The sequence below is a fragment of the Scomber scombrus genome, chromosome 20 (genome assembly GCF_963691925.1).
Source record: "Scomber scombrus chromosome 20, fScoSco1.1, whole genome shotgun sequence".
Classification (NCBI taxonomy): domain Eukaryota; kingdom Metazoa; phylum Chordata; class Actinopteri; order Scombriformes; family Scombridae; genus Scomber; species Scomber scombrus.
Window position 1 is genome coordinate 11,621,959 of NC_084989.1, and position 21,362 is coordinate 11,643,320.

General features: G+C 40.2%; 1 protein-coding gene across 1 annotated transcript in view; it reads right to left on the minus strand.

Annotated features, from left to right (window-relative positions):
* Positions 1-252: 252 nt before the first annotated feature.
* The window catches only part of myripb (myosin VIIA and Rab interacting protein b), a 95,924-nt gene continuing 74,814 nt past the window's right edge, over positions 253-21,362 (minus strand). Inside the window, exons 4-17 of the mRNA XM_062441957.1 lie at positions 17,566-17,652; positions 16,721-16,818; positions 16,299-16,379; positions 15,470-15,631; positions 13,019-13,187; positions 11,472-11,998; positions 11,025-11,174; positions 9,995-10,783; positions 9,634-9,696; positions 4,444-4,635; positions 4,173-4,334; positions 3,710-3,799; positions 3,405-3,465; positions 253-296 (exon numbers count right to left, since the gene is read on the minus strand). Of these exons, the coding sequence (XP_062297941.1) occupies positions 253-296; positions 3,405-3,465; positions 3,710-3,799; positions 4,173-4,334; positions 4,444-4,635; positions 9,634-9,696; positions 9,995-10,783; positions 11,025-11,174; positions 11,472-11,998; positions 13,019-13,187; positions 15,470-15,631; positions 16,299-16,379; positions 16,721-16,818; positions 17,566-17,652 (2,675 nt within the window). The remainder of the gene's footprint in view (positions 297-3,404; positions 3,466-3,709; positions 3,800-4,172; positions 4,335-4,443; positions 4,636-9,633; positions 9,697-9,994; positions 10,784-11,024; positions 11,175-11,471; positions 11,999-13,018; positions 13,188-15,469; positions 15,632-16,298; positions 16,380-16,720; positions 16,819-17,565; positions 17,653-21,362) is intronic.

Consider the following 21,362-nt stretch of genomic DNA (forward strand, 5'->3'; position numbering starts at 1 on the left):
AAGGGAAAAGCAGGTCATGTCTTCAGGCTGATAAAGGAAAGAACGGAGTGAGGCATCTGTGAGACGTTTGACTGACGCGGTACCGTGCCTGGCTGAGGACTGAGTGCTTTGAGTGTCGCACAGGGCAGGTGTTGACTCCTCCTTGGCCTGGAGCTGGAGGCAGACGCTGGGTCAAGGCACTGGATGAGAGGGGCCTCCCCGTCCCTGCGGCTCTGAAGTGGCCATGAGGGACTCTTGTGCTGCTGACTGTCACTACGGCCGAAACACTTTCACCTGGTGCTCTGGCTCCAATTTATCTGAAATCCAAAAATGACAGCACTGAGCAAAAGTAGCGTCCATAAAAAGACGAGTCGTAACATTTGGTTCAGCTGAGTTCTATCAACGCGGTATTTGCAGCCATAAACTTAGAGCTTGTGATGGACTTGAAACTGCAATCAATGATATGATTATATTGGTTTCCTTCCCCAAAGTCTTACTCAAACCTCAGTTTCCCTCCTCTTGAAAAAAGGCAAAAATCCCTTAGCCCATTGACTTTAAATTGTTATCAAAGCTGTTGGAGCCATGCTCAGAATCCATTTTACTATCTATTCTCTCTTCAGACCGAACAGGGTTAATTCGAAACAGGCAGTCCTTCTCTAACCTTAGACATCTGATCAATTCAATCTACAATGTCTCCACCTCTAATAACCATGAGACTTTGGAGAGTGGAGTGGAATAACATTTTTTATACTTTAGAGAAATTTGGTTTTGATTGAGCTGCTCTATTCTTCTCCGCAAGCCTCAATAAGGACAAGTAATATTCCATTTGAGTATTTTCGCATTTATTGCTTTACAAGTCTGGGTTGTCCCTTAAGACTATTATTATTTACAACTGCCATTGAACCCCTTTTGATAGCGCTTCCATCTAACCCAGGCCTATATAAAAATGGTACAGAGTTGAAGGTCTCCCTATACGCAGATGACCTCCTTTTGTATGTTTCAAGCCTGTTTGTCTCTGTCCCTGCCACCCTTGCCACTCTTTTTTAAAATAAATGTATTAATTAGTTTTTTGTTTGCAAATTACAGCAAATCAAACAGCAAGTCACTATTACATGCAACAAAGCAAACTTTTTCTCCCTGTTCTCCCTCCCATCCCCTCTTCCCCTCACCAAATAAGTATAAGAAAAATGGGTTAAAACAATAAAAAGAAAAGAAAAAATAGAGCAAAAGAAACATTTTTAAATAAAAAAATAAAATAAAAATAAAATAATGCTGATAATAATAGAATCCTGGATATGGTATACAGTATATACATGGCCCTTGCCACTCTTCAATCGTTTAGTCAAGTATCTGTCAAAATTTTACCTGAAATAAAAGTGAGATATTTCCTATTAGAACAGATGCTAAGAATTATCCCATACACAACCTACTCTTTCAAACTGCCCAACATAGCTTCTTGGAGTCCATGTTACACACAATGGTATCTCCCTCTCATACCCAGTGGATACAAGATATCCTTTATTTTCTTAGATTGGAAAAGAATCTGACTTTGTAGCTCCCTCAATAAATTTGAGAAAATATGGGATCCATTCTTTCAGTTTGTTAAGAGAATAAATGTACAACTCATTCCTGATCGAAGCCATTTTTGCAGTTTGGAAAGGTATCAATACTGTGTTTGTTGTGGCATGCAGTCTATGGTGATATGCTGCTGTACTGAGTGTTTTTTTGTTTGTTTATTTGTGTTTGAATTTTTTTTTTCTCAGTCAGTTTTGGTGTCAATTGCCACTTTTTAATAATGTCTTTTCTAAAGTTAATATATACATATAAAAACTTTTTTTAAATAAATGTTCTGATAACACAATTGTATGTTCTTGCAAAACTCAATAAACAACTTTGATATGATCACATGTCTTGGTCACTGATTTTACCTTATTGTCCTGCTTGCCCTATGTCTTTGGAGCTGTGCTAAAAAAGCCACCCTGAATCAGAGCTATTGTGTGGATGCTGGTGAAGAAAAAATGAGACAAACAGGAAATAAAGAAGGCTCCAACCCTATAAAAGACAGCCATTCACTGACATGAAAAGGAACCGACTTCTTGTTGGTTGATAAAACAGCCTTATCCTCCTGTACTGTGTGTTTCCATTTGGCTGCTTTACATCTAATGGAGCTTTTCAGTTACTTAGTCCCTTTCTACGAGGTGTATTCACTTTTACATCCATTCAGCCACCGATCTTTTCTTTTAGAACAAAGCACAAAATGTGTGATGTTAACTAAAGATGAATAAAAGTGTCCCCCTGTTTCTGTCTCATTCTCCATCTCTAGCTGTCTCGGTTTCTCTCTGACTCACACACAGAGACAGACTGTATGCGTACAAGGCTTTTGTGGTCAAGAGAGTATGGATTGATAAGGTACAGGTTAAGACACTCACATCACTGTGGTTTAACCTATTGATGACTTTTAAGTAGTAAAATGTGGGTACAACATCACAACAGTTACAAACTTCAAAAGCTTGGATTAATTATTCTGCAAGTATAGATTTAAAATGTCACGTTTTTTAAATATTGGAATTGGAATTATTAAAAATGTGAAGTGATTATGTTATTCAGTAATGATTAAAATAATTTACATTTCTGTAATTTGCCTAATTTATTGGAGGATATATGGGTGTTTCAAGAAAATAAATTTGGAGTGAATCTGCATCTTAAGTAGATACTGTTAGGATTCATTTTTAATTTTAAGTTTTAATTTTTAATTTTGCTTCAATACTGAAACTAATTCTAACCATGGAGTGTTTGCAAAATCAGCTTGAATGTATAACTATTTGGAGGTTTTCAATTTTAGGTTCAATTTAACATTCAAAGCCAGACAGAAATTCTTCACTTTTAGGAAAACATCATGATTGATCCCAAAAAACCCATTTACCATTATTTTAATTCTGATCGTAGTTTAGGAGTGGATTTGTCTCGTTTATAATTTATCTTTTTTCCCCTTGTATAAAATGTCAGTATACACTTGGTTTTCATGTGTGTACCGTCACGCTCACAGGTTTTCATTTGTCATTTTGATTGGTTGCCAAACATCAATAGAGTGGGTCTTATCTAATATAAGCCTGTCACAAGGCAGACACAGAGAAGACAGAGAGTAGAGATACAAACGCTTGAGAGTGGCTTGCTGCTGATAGCAAAAAAATCTTTTGTTGAGACTGTAACAATGAATGATAACTCTAGTTTCTATTTGTTAGCCTGAGCTGAGCTCAGGTCAGCATACTTTGTGGCCTGTTGATAGCTGGTGCAGCTGTAAGGCTAAGTGGAAATTGAATCCTCAAACAACACATTTTACACATTTTAGCAGTACTACCTGTGCCATGGCAGTAGTTCTTAGTAAACAAGATTGTTTTCTCTGAATGAATAACCTTGTTTAATACCTTTCAGTGGAGGGGCTGGCAGCTTCCTCCTCTGATGGCGTGATGAGTCCAGGGTTTGAGGCTGTAATGAGATAAATCCGCAAACCATCAACACTTAAACCTGCTACATTTTCTCACTTTAAGTATTATGTCAGTTACCTTCAGTTGCCTATCATACCTGTACATTATGATAAAATGTGAGCATACACAACCAGACAAAGATATTTGGATTCACCAGACAAGATAGAGAACCTTAAGTTAAAAAGCTGTGTATGCTTGTGTGTGTGTGATAGAGTTAATATGGAGCTTTAAGGGCAATGACTTACCTTTGGCTTGGACTTGCAGAAGTGATTGCAGACAGTCACATTCAACCCAGCTGTTTTCAGAGCTGATATCCTGGCCTCAATGTTTGATATCTGAAAGGAGAAAGAGGCTTCATTCAACAAACACAATCCAATACAAGATATATTAATTCAACACTTGTTCTGCTTCGGGCAAGTAGGATGTCCTTCTAGTTATATTATCAACAATAAGTTGTTTGACCCACCAACAAGCAGCAGGGCTAGTTGTACCCAAGTTACAATGTAGTCCAACACCTGATTTTATTGCAGCATGTAACATCACCCCAAAATTTTAGAACTAATGGCTTGAAAATGAAGTAATTGTTCACAAAATGAACAATGTGTGTGAGCTGGGAGAAAAGTTTGGCATTTGGGGTGCTGCTAGGCTCATAGACAACTGAAGAGCAAAACACTGACGAGCAGGTAAAAAAAAAAACCCTTCCAGTACCTGTAGTTCAGACTGCTGGACCTGAGCAGCTGCAGTGGCCACCTGGTCTTCCAGGAAAGCCAGCTCTGTGTCTGTGGTATCACTGCTAATACTGCGGGCACACTGCTCCAAGTCCCCCAGTGCCCCCTCAAGGCCATACACAGCACCGGCAGCCAGGTACACCTGCATGGAGAAAAAGACACAGACATTAAGTTCCTATTAGGATGGATTCAACATAACTTTTTTTCATTGAAAGTGAAACTTTCAGGGGCTATGACGCTCTTCAGCTTACATTCTCCTCCATCTTAGTAAGCCTCTGGTCCAGCCTGCGGGTCTCAGAGCTGCTGGAGATGGGGGAAACACTGATGGACTCAGACGGGGTGTAGCTATCACCTCCCGCCTCACCAATCAGCTCCTCTGTGGCATTCAAAACCTTCAGCACCTCGGTGGTGATGCTGCAGAGAGAGGCAGCCGAGTACTTCTGCTTCATTTAAAGAACACACACACAGCACAACAGTCAGTGATCAAAATAATACATTTAGAAAGGCTTCATTTGACTTAACCTACTAAGTATATTTATGAATAAAAAGGAATATATAAAAATGATTAATCAAAAATATCCTTTTATGAATGAATAGCCCCACAAAATCAATTTCAGTGCTGAACTGAGAAAGCTTTGTTAAGATATGTTAGGTGCTTGATGCATAAGTAGGACATAGTGGGAGGCATGTAGCTATATAAAATCTGTAAAAAAAAATCACATTAATGACAAACCGGGTGCTAAATGTAGCATAATTATATGAAATGATGATGAGAAAATATGTTTCATTCTGCTAACAAGGGGATGCAACAAAAAGCAATTATGCAATTTTTTGGGACATTTTAAAATAATTAGGGTTGGAAAAAGATTTTGAAATCATCATTCTAAAATGAACTTGAGCAAATACACTCAATGTGGTTTAACCCCTTCAATGATTTGTGTTTTATCAGCATCTCAGACCCCTTGCTCACATTGCAAGGTTCTGTAAAAGGATATCAAGCAAGTGACATATTTGTGACACTTTTTCCTCATGTCTAGTGAGTTATTTTATGAAAATGCACATCTCTACATGCTTGACCTGGAAAGAGCAATCAGAGGGTGAAAGGAGAAAGAAGAAGAGGAGGAAAGGAAAAAAAGTGTGTTTTAAGGCAAAGCCGAAGGATTGATTAAAAAATGTTGCAGTGGACAGGATCTCTCCTATTAATGTGCAGTTCATTTTCAAAAAAAGAGATATGATTATTTTCAGGACAGCAATTATGATGGTTGGGTGTGCAGCTGAGGAATCAGGATTTTATCAATCAATTTTCTATATACAGTTGTGACCAAAATTATTAGCCCCCCAGGAATTATGGAACATTTTCCTAAAATTCTTCCCAATGTTTGCAGCATTGATAAAACTCGATATTATCAAACATTCACCAGTGCTTTTAAGTAGCTTTTGGTACATTTTGGAATATAAAATAACATTTTTGCTTTATATCAAATATAGAGAAAAATGGGGAGGTCAAAAATATTAGCCCCCATGATGGGGTGGTCAATAATATTTCCCCCCATGTGAATTCTTGCTTTCAAAAACACACCTAATTAACCAATCAGCTTTCAAACCACACCTGTGCAGTCAATTGGCTTCCTCACAACACCTGGACATTCAATCAGCATAAAAGGACTCCAAGGAACAGGGCACTTGAACACATTATTGAGAGGGACTACTTTTACTCACCATGCCAAAGACAAAGGAAATCAGTCTTGAGCTCAGAAAGAAGATAGTGGAGGCTCATGATAAGGGGGAAGGCTATACTGCCATTTCTAAGCGTTTCACATTGTCTAGAACCGCCGTACGTTGCATCATTGCCAAGTACAAGGAGACAAATTCTGTAAGAAACAAACCTGGGCGTGGCCGTAAGCTCAAGATTTCAAGAACTCTAGAGAGGAAAATTGTCAGATGTTAGCAAGAATCTCCAGACATCTGCCAAGATGATTGTTGCTGACATGGCCTCTTCTGGAGTTGATGTTTCAAGGAGCACAGTTGTGAGGGCTCTCCATCGTGGTGGGCTTCAGGGCCATCGTCCAAGAAGAACCCCTTTACTCAAAGAGCGGCACATCAAAGCCAGACTAAGGTTTGCCCGTGAACATTTGAAAGGTAAAGATGAGTTTTGGAAGTCTGTGCTTTGGTCTGATGAGACTAAACTGGAATTGTTTGGGCACATGGATGTTGCTTATGTTTGGCGAAGAAAGGGAGAGGCCTTCAACCCTAAGAACACAGTTCCCACAGTTAAACATGGTGGTGGGAGCATCATGCTGTGGCGCTGTTTTGCAGCCTCAGGCACAGGGAGCCTTGTTCGGGTGCATGGCATCATGAAAAAAGAAAATTATGTTGACATTTTGAGGGATAATATCCAGAAATCTGCTCGTAGTCTATCCTTAGGTCGTCGCTGGGTCTTCCAACAAGACAATGACCCGACGCACACATCGAAATTGGTCCAACAGTTCCTGAAGGATATCAAAACCAAGGTCCTGGAGTGGCCCGCACAGAGCCCAGACCTAAATCCTATTGAGAATCTGTGGCGGGTGCTCAAAGTGAATGTCAATGCTCGGAAACCACGCAATTTGGACCAGCTGGAACAATTTGCAGTGGAAGAATGGGCCAAAATCCCTCAGGAGACCTGTGCCAACCTAGTAAAGAACTACTCTAAGAGGTTGTTGTCAGTTGTGGCTCAGAAAGGGTACACTATTGAATATTAATGGCCAGGGGGCTAATAATTTTGGATTTCTCATTTTTGCCCTTTTTTGTTTCAACTCATTGTATCAATAAAATATCCTAATCAAACTTTTGTCTTTGTAGCGTATTTGTTTCCACAATAATAAACACATGCTGTTAATGGCCATTTCCATGGACAAATAAAGAATTGTGTCTAATTTCACAAGGGGGGCTAATAATTTTGGTCACAACTGTATATGTGGATATGGTGATATAAAGACCTTATCCAAGATTGTATGTCCACTACTGCAAATCCTCCAAAAATAAATGAACGCACCAGTTTTAAACTTTCACTTTAAAATTTTTTACTGATTTCATACAAAAGTTTACAAAGAAAGTGAAAAAGTGACAACATGTTACATCAACACTGTTAGTTAAATGTCACAAGCTGCAGTAATTAATTAAGGCATGGACGGACACGCGAGTTGGCACACTTGCCACCATATTAAAATGCCATTGACAAACAACTGAAAAAAACATTTTAATAAACAGTTGGTCACTGTGTTTACTGGTCAGTGTCTCTGTTAACTGGAGCAGCTTGTTCATCCAAAAATCCAGGCCTGTTTGCAAATTCAGGCTGCTTGTGACAAATGATAATTCAGCTGTGAAGATGCCTGGTAAAGAAAGCACTGGGGTTTTTACTGAATTGATGAAAACACTGTGCAAGAAAAGGAAAGCATGGTGAAGAGAGACAGATGTTATTCAATAATGAATGAATCACTGGCTGAAGCTTTGATCAGTAGGATTGGATGCATATTGATCCCTCTAAGACAGATACTGTGACAGTGTGAAAGGCAGCGTTTTAGCCGATGACATGAGAGGCATGTAGGGAAAGAAAACGGATGAGGGGCAGCACTTTGGTCAAGATGAGAGACAGTACTGGGTGAAAGATGAGAGGCAGCAAACTGAACATCTTATCTCTTTCTTAAAAAAAAAAAAAATCACCATTCAGTGATCTTAAAAAGACTGAGAGGCAAGGACAACTCTGAGATATTGACTTGAGTTGGTCGATGGAGGAATGGATGCTTGAGAGTCTGATGTTCTTATCCACTCCAAAGAAACAGATCAAACAGTCTGACACGTATACATTATGTCTTCTACAGTCAATAAAATCCAGTGCCAGTGTTACATGCACATATTCATTTTCAATTTGGCATTTTTGTATCTTTTTCAAAATCTTTGAGTGTATGTTTTAGATTTTTTTTTTTTTAAAGAAAATGATTACTTGGGCAGCAATGTGTAGGTTTTCTCAGGGTATTTCAATCAACAATTGACCTAATTTTGGTGGAACTGAGTGGATAACTTTCCAGCATCTAAGTGTAAATATACAAGGAACTACTGTAATGTTTATTCATATACCTGATGGTTATGTAGACCCACAACATTAATAAATATGTCAGGAGTAAGCCAGACAATGTGCGGGAGTTTTAAAATGTAGTTTAAAAATAACGAGGTTTCTAAACTAATTTTGTAAATTTGATGTAAATATGAAATAAAGAATGAAAAGACACAAATATCATGCTCATATGTTTTCCCCCTATTCACATCAAACTGAGCGATTTGGCTGGGTTTCAAAAGGTAGCTGTGAAGACCATCAGAAAGAGATCACACCAGTAGATGTGTCATACACATTGTAAGGGATGAGCATTACTCATAGAAGCCATTATAATGAATCTGGCTAATGACACATCGACCCACGTGTCTCAGATGTAAGTAACACCAGAAACACAGGGGGTGATCTTAAAAGTGAATATCCATGGCTCTTTGTGTGTGTGTGTGTGTGTGTGTGTGTGTGTGTGTGTGTGTGTGTGTGTGTGTGTGTGTGTGTGTGTGTGTGTGTGTGTGTGTGTGTGTGTGTGTGTGTCTATCCTTGATGTCTGAATGTTTATGAATTTACAATCCAACAGAATCACAGTAAAGCTGGTTTTGCAGGTAGAATACACTAGTAGTGGTATGTAAGCCAACAAATATAAACAACTGTCTCTGCCAATTAAACCTCACAAACAGGAAACACAGTGTTCCCCCCTAAAGATGTAATGCTTTTTTCCCCAGAATATCCAATGAATAGTTCCTCAATTTAATTTGTGTGTGCCATTGTACACACTAATGTATAGTATGTCAACAGCACACCCAAATCAAGCAGATTTAGTCTGCAAACTGACATTTTTAAGGATACGTTGTCACTTTCCTAGAGTATAAAAGTAGAATTAGTATATAGTATGGGCATGGAATATCAATTAACCTGTAACAGGATGTCATTAGTTTGTTAACATCAGATCCCATTCTTATACTCAATGCATTTCAGTGTTGTCTGCTATGTTTTTGCTGTACCTGCTGCTGTGCTTTATTTTTCAGATTTTAGTTATTTCTTATATCACCCAAAACGCCTTTCAAAATCTTCCAGAGAAGAAAGGTTAACTGGTTGCAGATGTTCATGTTGTGAAGAGTAAAAATTACTATTTATGCAATAAATTCCAGGCTTGTGGCTATGCTGTAGTCTGACCTTTTGAGGATTTTGTCAATTTAAAAAAAAATGTATTTCCAGATTTTTTATGATGGATGTTTTCCTGTATGATTTTTTGAAAAACAATGCAAAATGGTGCAGAGAAGACCTGTGGTTCAAAGCATTGCATCCTGCACAACGTATCACAAGATGCCTTTGCTTTTTTTAGCCAATGTCTCACCTGCTGTAAGAGAGAGGAGAGCAACTGAAGCCTCTGCTGTTGCTCCAAGTCATTCTGTTGCTCCTGACACACACAGACAAACATACGCACACAGAGACACACACAGAAACACACAGGCCAGCCGAACAAAAAGAGAAGAAGTGAAGCACAGAGAAAGACAGAAAAGCACAGGATGAGCGACAGTGTTTGTCACATAAATACATGGAAGAGAGAGGAAGGTGGGTGGTTGAGAAGTCGTTAAAAAATAAATGTATCAAAAGGCAGACAGACAGACAGTACAGATCTAGCAGTGCAGGGACAGAAGAAGAACATGGGCGGTGAATACAAAAAAATCTGCCAGATTTTCTTCTCATCACCTTACCTGGTTGTCAGACAGCACTCCCTCCTGGGAAGATGGTGTAACAGCAGGCGTGCTTGCACTGGATCCGCTCCTCCATCCACCCCCTTTCTGTCCTGCTTCCTTGTCCATATCTCTTTTATGTTGCCTCTTACTTTGTCTATTCCCCTCTCTTCTGTCTCCTCTCTTTTGCTCCTGGTCATCTACTTTCTCTTCCAAACTATCTACTCCTTTCTGTAACCTCCTCTCCCTAACTCTTCCTTCTTCACTCATCGATGGACTCTTTATTAGCCTCTCACGTCTTGACATCTCTTGTCCGTTCACTTGTTCTCCTATTTCACTTCCTTTCTCTCTTTCCTTACTGCTGGCTCTTAATCTATCACTTGCCCTCTGCCTTTCTGCATCTTTCAACTTTGTCTTTTCTCTTTGTCCGTCACATTCTTTATCCATCTGTTTATCTGCAGGCCACTTTGCACAGTCTTCTTCAGATGAACTGCTGTCTTTGCTGTTGGCGCGGCTGACCAGCTCTCTGAGTCTGCATCGCAGTTCCTCCTCCAGAGGGTCTCCAGAGCCAGATCCAGGCCCCAAGCTGCTGAGAGAGTGCTCGGTTCCCGGAGCCAGAGAGTAGGGCTGAGGAGGGCTAGGAGCCGCTGAATTCGGGGCCACTGTTTCCAAATCTTCTGGCTCAGGTGTCATGGCATCTACTTTGAAGGCGTCTAGTGCAGCTGGGGCCATTGGCAAAGTGTCAGGTACTGGATGTTCCTCACTTAAACCCCTCTTCAGCAGGGCATTGAGTAGAAAACCACTGTTCTCCTTGAGTGGACAACAAGGGACAGGAATACACACAAAAAAGAAAAAAATAATAAGAAAATATCCAGGAAAAAAAACTTTCATTTGGAAAAAAACAATTGCTAAAGAGATGATGGAGCCCCAGGAGCATTAACAACTACAGAATTGGGATTTGCTGCCTTCTAATGGTGAAACAGTATTTTATAACCACATGGAATTTTAATTCAGTTACTATTAATAATCAACTACAGGAGTGATATTTTACCTGCACCAAGGGGTAGAGGGACTGTGGGGGGTTTTGGCCTGCAGGTCTGCTCTGTTCCGATGACGACTCTCTCTTGCTTTTTCTGCGTCGCCGGGATCTTCTGATGGGGTCATTCTGCCTCTCCTCTGCCTCGCTGCTGTCTCCCATTACCTAAAAACAGAGAATAGTTACTGAAGTACTGTACTTAACTAACATTTTGAGCACTAGTAGTTAAGTATTTCCATTTGATACTATTTATTCTTCTCCACTACATTTCAGGGAGGGAAATATTATAGCTTTTACTCCACTATATTTGTCTGGCAGTTGTAGTTACTACTTTACATGTTAAGATTTTCAATAAAAAACACATGATGAGCTTATAAATACAATACGTTGTGCATCCCATCTAATAATGATAAAGACTAAATTTACTTCAATATGCAAAGCAATAACGTTAAGACAAATCACCTTCGGGTTAAAGTTCACATCCAGTGTCTCCGAAAGGAGCGGATATGTAGAGAAGTTCTGGTGTTGGTGTTGGTGGTAGAGCGGCTGGTGGTGAGGGTGCAGGTGTGTGTCCGGAGGTCCTTTCTTTCTCAGGAGGTTGTGAGGCGGTTTGCGAGGACATGCAGACAGCACGGATGAGGCCTCAGAGTCCGAATTGAGAGTCTCTGTGTTGGTGTACTGACCAGAGGACGGTGAGGTGATGGGGAGGTGCTGGGTGTATGTCCACTCTGGGTCGTGCTGTGAGTCTGTGTAGTAAGTCTCGTCAGACAGTTTGCGTCTGAACTGTCTCAATGCTGCTCCCCAGCCACCCTCATCGTCCTCTTCAGAATTGGATCCCATTTCGTCGTAAGCTGAGACGACGCCGGATTCCTTTTCCAACACACTGAACACCAGGCTTTTCCTCTTAGTTAGCAGACTGGGCCGAGACAGCTGAGAGCTGTGCAGAGCAATCCAGTTACCGTCTGGACTCTGGAGAACTGAGGATGCACCTGGGTGAACAAGACCAGAGAGCTGGAAGTTAAGTTAGTGAAACAAACTGTTTTTCATATTTTTCTTTTGCACTTCATTGAAACGTGTGTGTAGATGTGAGAGTGTGAAACATTATTGTAATGGAAAGAACAAGTTTTGCATCAATACAAGATTGCATGTTTAAAGGTGCAATATGCAAGAATTGGCAAATTCATACTCCATTCTCAATACAATAGTCCATTACTGGCCATGAAACTAGGTGACTAGGGTTTTGACCAAGTATGATAGCAATATGAATTCATTGCTAATGCTGAGCTAACACTTGAATTAATCTAACCTAGAAGAGGAAGTGCTACATCTTGTGCTGCAGTGAGTATTACCAGACAGAATGGGCCAGGGCTACCTGGTTAGCATGCTAATTTCAGTAGAAATCTTTGCAACACAATAACAATATATAGACGTCTTTGACATTGTATTAAAACTGTTGTTTTTTCACATTGTCTTGATCATTTTAGTTAATTTTTGAATGTTTTTAACTTAAATTCTTACATAATTCTTACATATTGCACCTTTACCTGTTTAACATTTGAATGAAGTAATTACTCTCCAGTATCGAACATAGAAACAGACGAAATGCTTTAGTCTCCTCATTAAAAAACAACAGCAATTCCCTTCATATCATATTAGTTGCACTGAAATTAAATGGGAATCCATGTACACAGCATTAAAAACAGTACAACATTAAAGTGCAAAGTAAAGAAAGCTAGTAAGAGTTGGATAAAATGCTGGTAAATCTAAAATATAACTCAACCATAGCCACTCAATTTTGATGATTGGGATAACTATTCTGAATACTAACCTAATCTGATGGGACGAGGACATACAACTTTCCTTCACACATATCATTGTCACATGATACCATATTGTACATAGCTATCAAGACAGGACATCTTTAATCCATCAAATAACATAGCCATCAAATGCTTAGGAGAATTCATTGACATTAGCTGTTGTGTTAAAACATGTTAAAAAGCAGTTACTAGAGTTGTCCAGGCGATCCACACTCTTCCAACTGGGTAGAGACGTGGCCTTGCCCTCCCTCTTCAGAGAGGCGTACTCATGCAAGCCACCGCCAGCCCCGGCACCCTCGTCCTCTGGACCTTTCTCTGGGGAGTCGTCGCTGGTAAGGGAGAAAGCTGAGCGTGACCGCTGCAATCACACATAGGTAGAGGAGCACAAATGTGAGTGGTAAAATACTGGAATGGTCACAGTACAGACAGTATACACCGTTAACTCACAGAAGTGCATGCACAGGTCAGAGGACAGGTTCGGCCATAAGTGCAGGTAATCGAAAATGAATGTCAGCTTCTTGAAATAATTGTCACACTGTTCACTTGACTCTAAAGAGGCCCCTTTAAACAGACTTTCAATCTTGCTGCTTCGACAGAGGGAGCTGTACAGTATTCAGGAACAGTCATATATTACATCCACATATATTATCAACAAAATTCAAAAGGAGAGCAATTGGTCTGTCTAATCTCATTCCTGTGTTGGCAGAAATCTGTGCACCTCAAAATTCCCACCAGCAGGTGGAGCTAGAAAACAAGTGAATAACAAGCCAGAGAGGACATGCTGTGTCAGTGTGTGAGACAGACAGATACATTTAAAGAGATCTTGTGCTACTATAATAATTCAGTCGCATAAAGTGTCTTTACAATGACAATGAATGAGAGATCTTCCTAAATCTTCAAGACAAAATCATTATGCCAAACTTGCCATCTAAAAATGTAGGCATACAATTGTGGGTTTTCTTTGCCATAATCTTTTACATTTTTACACTACACAGTTCAGTCAATGTGTTTTATATAAAGGTAACATCAGAAGTTTAAGATTGTCTTTTGAGTAACAGCACATGTTAAAGGTTAGCTCTTCAAGTCTTTGTTGTCCTGTTTATAGCTTAAGGAAACAGTGGTAAAGGTTCATAGGCACAGTGTGAGGCTGTGGGGGATTAGAGAGATGCCACAGATTACAGTAAGGATCAATGTTAAGGCAGCACAGAGGCAAGAAAGTGTGCATTTGCATGTACAGCATTGTGTCTTATTGAGTGTGTTTGCAGAGAGCTGATAAACAGAGCCCGTCCCGTGGCAGGCTGAGCAGTTGAGGGGGATCCTTGTGTATTTCACAGGACTTTGATTTTCGCTGAGTGAAACAGCGGGAAACAGAACGGAGAGGCCTGGGGAGTGCAGCTTTGATGCTTCGCTCACACGCGGGACGATGACAAATCTCCACAAGTCCCTGCTGACTTGTAGCGTGAACCACTGCCAGGTGTGTGTGTGTGTGTGTATGTGTTTGTGTGTGTGTTTGCGTATGTGTGTATGGCTGATTTGTGAATATGTGTAACTGTATATCTCTGTGTGTCTGTGTAATGAGTGTGCTATATTGTGTGTACTTCTCACCAACCCTGGCACATTTATTGGAACAATGCTATTACGTGTAAACGGGAGAGGATTTAACATCAGAATACTGAGCAGGTAAACTGTTATCTTTGGCCCACTCTCACATATCAATCAAAATTGATTCATTCTTGGTTCAAATCTCATTTTCATGCTTTGCTTTTGTCTACTTAGGGAGAAAATCAGCTGTAAAATATTTCAAAAAAGTGGAAAAAGAGCTATTAGACATGCACCTGTTAGTTGATTTTGTTGCTTGTTGGTGAATTTTTCACCCTATTCAAAGGAAAATAGCGATAAAACTAAAAGGAGGCACATCTATGCCAAGTCCAAATAATCCTCTGAATTAGTTATTTCAATAATAAAGATAGTTTTGACATTTTTAATCTGCAGCTGGATCTGGAGACACATCAAAACCCAGATCATGATGATTTTTGGAGAATACTCTAATCCTGGGAATATTACAAGGATTAAGTGTGTCTAATTTCAAGCGAGTCAGACTTTCGATTTTCAGCCACCCAACCTTCCTCTCTTATATTCCCTCAATTTCACTACGACAAATTCACAATCCACAGAGGACAGCAGGAAAAGAAAGAGACTTGAGCAAAATGTAAAATGGCACCACATCCTCACCTCACATTTAACACAATGTTACAAAAAAGTGAAAGTGATTTTCTGCCAAACAAAATATTCTTGTGTTTTTCAAACCTGGCAAAGACACTGAGACACTGACTGGTCCACCCAGAATACTGCACATCAAACACAGACAGAGGAGAATTTTACTGTATGTGCTTTGAAATGAAGCGAGGAGCCTGCACACTAGAGAAAAAACAACCCTCCCTTCTTTAGACACATATCGCACAACAGAAAATCAAATCCTTCTGGTGAAGACTCAGCAGTTTACACCCACTAATATTGACAATATTGATGAAAATGTGTTCACAGCCTGAAAACAAAGACCAAATGTGTGAAACAGGCATCAGGGAGGCAACATACATCATGTGGAGAGTTGATTCTTTGCTACTGACAACGCTTACTGACCCAGAGGGAGTAGGAGGTCTTGAGAGGGTTCTGTGGTCCTTGTGAAGAAGATTGAGGCTGTGAAGGGGAGGGCAGCTCACTGGACTGGATCAGGGACTGAGGCTGAGGCCAGACAAAGTCATACTCTGTCTGCATCTCTGAACGCTTCCTCCTCTGGATGATCTGAGAAGGAAAGCAGAAAGAGGAAAATGATAGTGAAGGTGTAGATAGACTGTGAGAAATGTAAATATATCACATAAAATAAACAATTTAAATAATAATAAATGCAAATTGGAAACTTAAATTGTGATCCCACAACGGCTTTTTACTTTTACACTTAGCCATGAATAATTTGTTATAACTTTATGACCAATAATTCAGCTTCTATTTGAATTTCCTTGCAATATTATGCACCGACAGCCACAAAGTGAAGATAAAGACAGTAATTCCACAGACTAAATGGCCAACAAATGTTAATTAAAACTGAAAAGCAATCAGACAACTGTGTCTCCATTTAAAAAAAAACAAATCAAAGCAATTGTCATATGAATTTTAATGCACTGGTATTATTTTCAAAGCCTTTTTGCCCTTTTTCTTAAACTGCTCTGTAATACCAGTTTCAAAAGAACCAATGAACTGCAGTCATTTTCATTTACATTTCTCTGTTCTTCAGCTATCTCTCCAGGAAAATGTAATAAAAATGCAGAAGCTTTTGATTAAAATGTTGATGGTCTACTGCCAGTTGATGACATCTTCATTTTCCACTGTGCATTAACATTTGAATATGGTTAACTACACGATTTTTTAAAATAAACATACAAAAACAGAAACACACTTTTAGCCAACCTACTTTTTGTACAATAGTTGTTGCAAGTTCCTCTATGAGCTCCTCTTTGTGGTCCCTCAGATACCGAGCCTCATTCTGCTTCTCCTGCACACACACACACACACACACACACACACACACACACACACACACACACACACACACACACACACACACACACACACACACACACACACACACACACACACACACACACACACACACACACACACACACACACACACACACACACACACACACACATTCTGTTCAAAGCGAATTACCAGTCTTAGCCAAAAACCATGACTGCATCCCGCTGATACAGAGAGCAAGAGGGAGGCGAGTAGAGGAGAAGTAAGAGGCCATGACAGAGGAAGCAGGGAAAGAAAGTGGGTAGTGAAGAGCAGAGAGGAAATAGGAAAGCACCAAAAAAAGGGGGGTCTCACCAAGCTGTCACTGAACTCCTCTGCCTTAGCGATGGCTTCCTCTATAGCCTCCTCAGCAACACGCAGGGCGACTGTGAGGGTCTCTGCCATACTGTGTCCTGAAATAACACACATGAAGCACACATAAACATCCAAACATCCCCTTACACACATTTCTACTACTAACTTTTACCCCCAATTGAACCAAATTTTATTTTTTATCCTAGCTTTATTAAGGATAAAAACGCATAGTGCATTTAAACACTACAGTGAATGAAAGCATAGAACCCACACACACATAGAGAGAGTGTTTGTTTGTTTGTTGGCCTCTCAAGAGCTGCCATTATCAAAATGGCAGATCTTAATCATTGCATAAACAACTCATAATTATTGGCAAATAAGTGATGCTAGCTTTACCGTTAGATTGGGGCTATTTGGTTGTTATGTAATTGTTTATGGAGGTGTGTGTATGTAAATGGCATCTAAAAGGGTTGTATGTAGTGTGTAGGAGGGCATAATTTTATGTGTGTGTGTGTGTGTGTGTGTGTGTGTGTGTGTGTGAAGGCAAGTAGTTTAATGTGTAAAAGTGTGTCGCTCTGTGTTTCAGTTCATTTTTGTGCTTCACCCCTCACACATGCCCTTTACAGAATGGTCTCTATTCGTTAAGGGAACAATTAATGAGCAATAAACATAAAAGCTCAACCTTTTAAGAAAATGGAAAAAAAGGACAAATGGTGGAAAAAAATCAATAAAGCTACAAGAAACAACTGTAAAGGGGCAGAGATAATGCCAGTTATAATCGTGGCTGAAATTACCCATCTGCACTGCCTTAAAATGCCGACCGTTCATTACCACGCGTCTCTCACCTTCACTCTGTTTGTAGAAGGCAGAGTCGCTGCCACAGATGCTGCCATCATTGTCGTTGCCAGTGCTTCCCTCGTGAACACTGCTTTCTGATAGAGAGAGAAAGACAGAGAGGGATAGAAAGAGATAAAAGCTGTCAATCTGTCACTTGTCACAAACATGCAAATACTCTGCTCATATCATACCATATAATAACGTAGCTGCAGACTTTCCTTCACACCGTTGCCACGTTATAAGTAGGTTACCCTGCACACACTGCCATTAAAAACCCTTTTTGTACTCTTGTCAACTACATTTTGTAGTCTTGTCAATTGCATTGTATTCTTCTACGTGCTTTTTCCATATCGTGCATAAAAAGACAACAACAAACAAAAAAAAGAAAAAAGAAACAAAATGACAGTTGAAAGAATGTGACAATTCATCTGATAATTCTCTTTGCCTTTCAAACAAATCACACACTCGCACACATCACAGGCCTATTCTCAGTGCGTATAAACCAGTAAGGTTTTTGTACAGTTTCTGTACAGCTCATTCAGGCCAAGTCTCTTAAGAGTTAGTGCTGCTATATTTACGTAAACACTTCCCTCAGACAAACTTCTGAATCTGTAGTTCTAGCAAAGGGACATTTGTGTGACCTAAATGGAAATTTTGTGATTGTAATTCTTAGACAGGCACACTTAAAGAGCAGAGGGAGAGAATTAGAGTAAAGTCGAGACGGTAAAAGCCCAGAGAAGGTGTAGCGGTTACAACATCCCCGCCTTCAAAAACCACATATTCCCTTTGTGGCCCATTAACGCATGTTAGATATCTCTCTAGTGGTTGCTGTTTATTGTGGACCTCTCAACAGCCAGGCTGTAAAAATGAAGACAGTGTACATGGACGTGCAGTTTATTAAGAAGATAAAGTGTCAGCCAGCACAGGAGAGGGATCTGACAGACCACCGAGGTAGAATATAAAGCAGTTGGAGGAAGAGAAGTAAGCACTCTTTACTGACCGAGCTCCAGACACATCTTCATCTCACCTCCCAACCACGAATCCAGACAAAACATAGGAACATCCTGTGTCCAATTCCACCTCTGATCCTCACTTCAGCTCATTTCCATCCATTAACCGCAGCCAAAACACCACCAAGCTTTGCTCCAAAGCTTCGGCCTCTGCTGCTGACAAAAAAACAAACATAACCAAACTCCATGACACCCATCCTCTGCCTGTCTCTTCGCCTCAGCCAATAATCTAGCCAGCAGCATCCTGTCCGTGCTCCTGTTTACAATTCATGGCTGAATGCACAGAGACATTCGAATGCTTATGTTGGTTTGGTGTGACTCTGCCTTCAAGGAGCCGGAGCCACACACCAATCTCTGCCATAGCGAACAGCAACACAGCCAAGAAAACAACCCACCATTTTACAGAAATCACTCTTCTGCACCGCAGTGTTGCCATTGGATGAGAACTCTCACACAAGTGTGCGCCTTACTTAAATAGATATATTGTGCAAATATCGGCTAAACAACTTATAAAATGATTTCAGAAAGGGTTTATTGAAACCACAATCCTTAAAAGTGCAGGGACAGGCAAACAAAAAACAAATACATCAAAATGAAAGAAGCTGGCATTTCTCCCCCCCCCCCCTTTGACAGCAGCAGTAACACAGCAAGCTGTCAGATATGTTATTCTGTTCCAGCTTTACTGCAAGACGAACTGTTTGTCAAAGCACTGCAACGTTTTAGTGCAGAGCCTGTAAGCATACAGCTAGCAATCACAAACCCTCACATTACTTCACTTTGACATGCACATCTAACTACAGGCAACAGCTGCCTTAACAGTGGCAACATTCTGAAGGAGTGTGTGTTTGATTTCATGCTGCCATGCTGCGAATCTCCACTTACAAGCCCAGTCGTCCCAGTCACAGCACGGTCTAACAAGTCTCCAAACCATTACACACTCCAGCCGTCCTTCACTGCCAGAGTTGTCTCACTCTGACTGAAGTCGCGTTCAACAGAGCTGTACTGTTCTCGCTTGGTTAGACCTGAATTATAGTTTCTGGCAGTGTGAAAAGGGATAGTAGGTGGGGAAATTACCTGCAGCAGCTCAGGACAATGTAGACACAAAAGGACTACTGTCAGGGAAAGTGAGCTGCCTCGCAAGTCACACACTGACAGGCGGGCAGGTAACGCCACACACACACACACACACACACACACACACACACACACACACACACACACACACACACACACACACACACACACACACACACACACACACACACACACACACACACACACACACACACACACACACACACACACACACACACACACACACACAAAGACTAATAGGGAAGCTATAATACACAAATAAACAGACTAATAGACCCTCTAAGGACTGTGCATCATGGCACTTCATCCTAAGCCAACACTACACTCACAGCTCAGCACTGTTTTCATCCCTACACCAACCTCTGAAACAACAACCTGTCAGCAGAACTTTGCTATTTGCAAACAGAATAATCCACTGCTGTCACCTGTCAGTTATATGGACGCAGTCTGCAGGACGCCTTATTGTTGTGGCATTCTTGTGTTTATCACGGGCAAGCAAGGAAATTGATCTGGTATGTGTTACTGTCTACTGGGACTGAAGATCATGTCACTATTGTATCTCTTTCATTAGTCTGTCAGATGCAGTGATGGAAAGTAACTAAGTGGATTTGTGAGGGACGGCTTTGAGGTATTTTAACAAAACATAAAAAACCCATTTGTTAACTTGTTTTCTCAGTGCTCTCTGGTGGAGACAACACTACTTCTAAACTACCTCCAACACAGACACTTATACATAAAAGCTAATATTTGCCAATATACTATATTGGTCTGGTCAATATAAATTGGCTCCAATTTACTATCAATATTTTATATTTTCACTCCACAACAATTCAGAGGAACATATTGCACTTTAAATCCATATTTATTTAACAGCTATTGTTACTACCAATTCTACTTTGCAGATTGAGATTTCACATACAATATATGCCCATAAAATAGAATGGATCATTACCCAGCTGTATATTAAGTGCCAAATTGAGCTCCAACTCAACCAGCTATAACAATAAAATGTAGCTGATATGTTAATGCATTAATAGTTAACAATGAAAGGGAAATGGAAATGTTTTGCTATTTTAAAACGTGTTTTAAAGTCCTCCTCTACTCAAAAAGATGTTTTTCTTCTTGTCCCTAACAGTTGGATGTAGACACACACTGTTGTTCCAAGCAGATCAACTTTATATGTATTAACACATGTCTGGAGGGGGAAAACAATAGTTCCTCCACCACTAGTCAGCTGTGATATTACGAACACCATGCATGATAGAACTTGGTTTAATTATGTGTCTCGTGGCATTTTTCATATGTCATATTGCCGTTCTCTCCATTCATGCATGCTGTTCATCCATGAATCACACATGACAAGGTAGCTACGATACACTGAGGAAGTGATTATTTCATTGGTTGGCCTAGACTGGCATTGCTGCCTTGTCATTACAGAGGTGATGGAAGGTCAGTGTGTGTCGCTCAGTCCAGCACATTCCTCCTCACGATCAACTTCCATATTTCCTCTCTATGACCATCATCTCACCTTTGTTCCTTGCTGCTTGCCACTCCACTGCTCAAGGAAGTGGATGAGGAAATCGCTCGATATCGCCATGGTAACTGCACAGACGACAGCGGCGGCCTGCATCTTCAAGGTTGTGTTGTTTCATGCACAGCATGTGTGTGTGTGAATGATATATCAAGTCCATACATTGGTT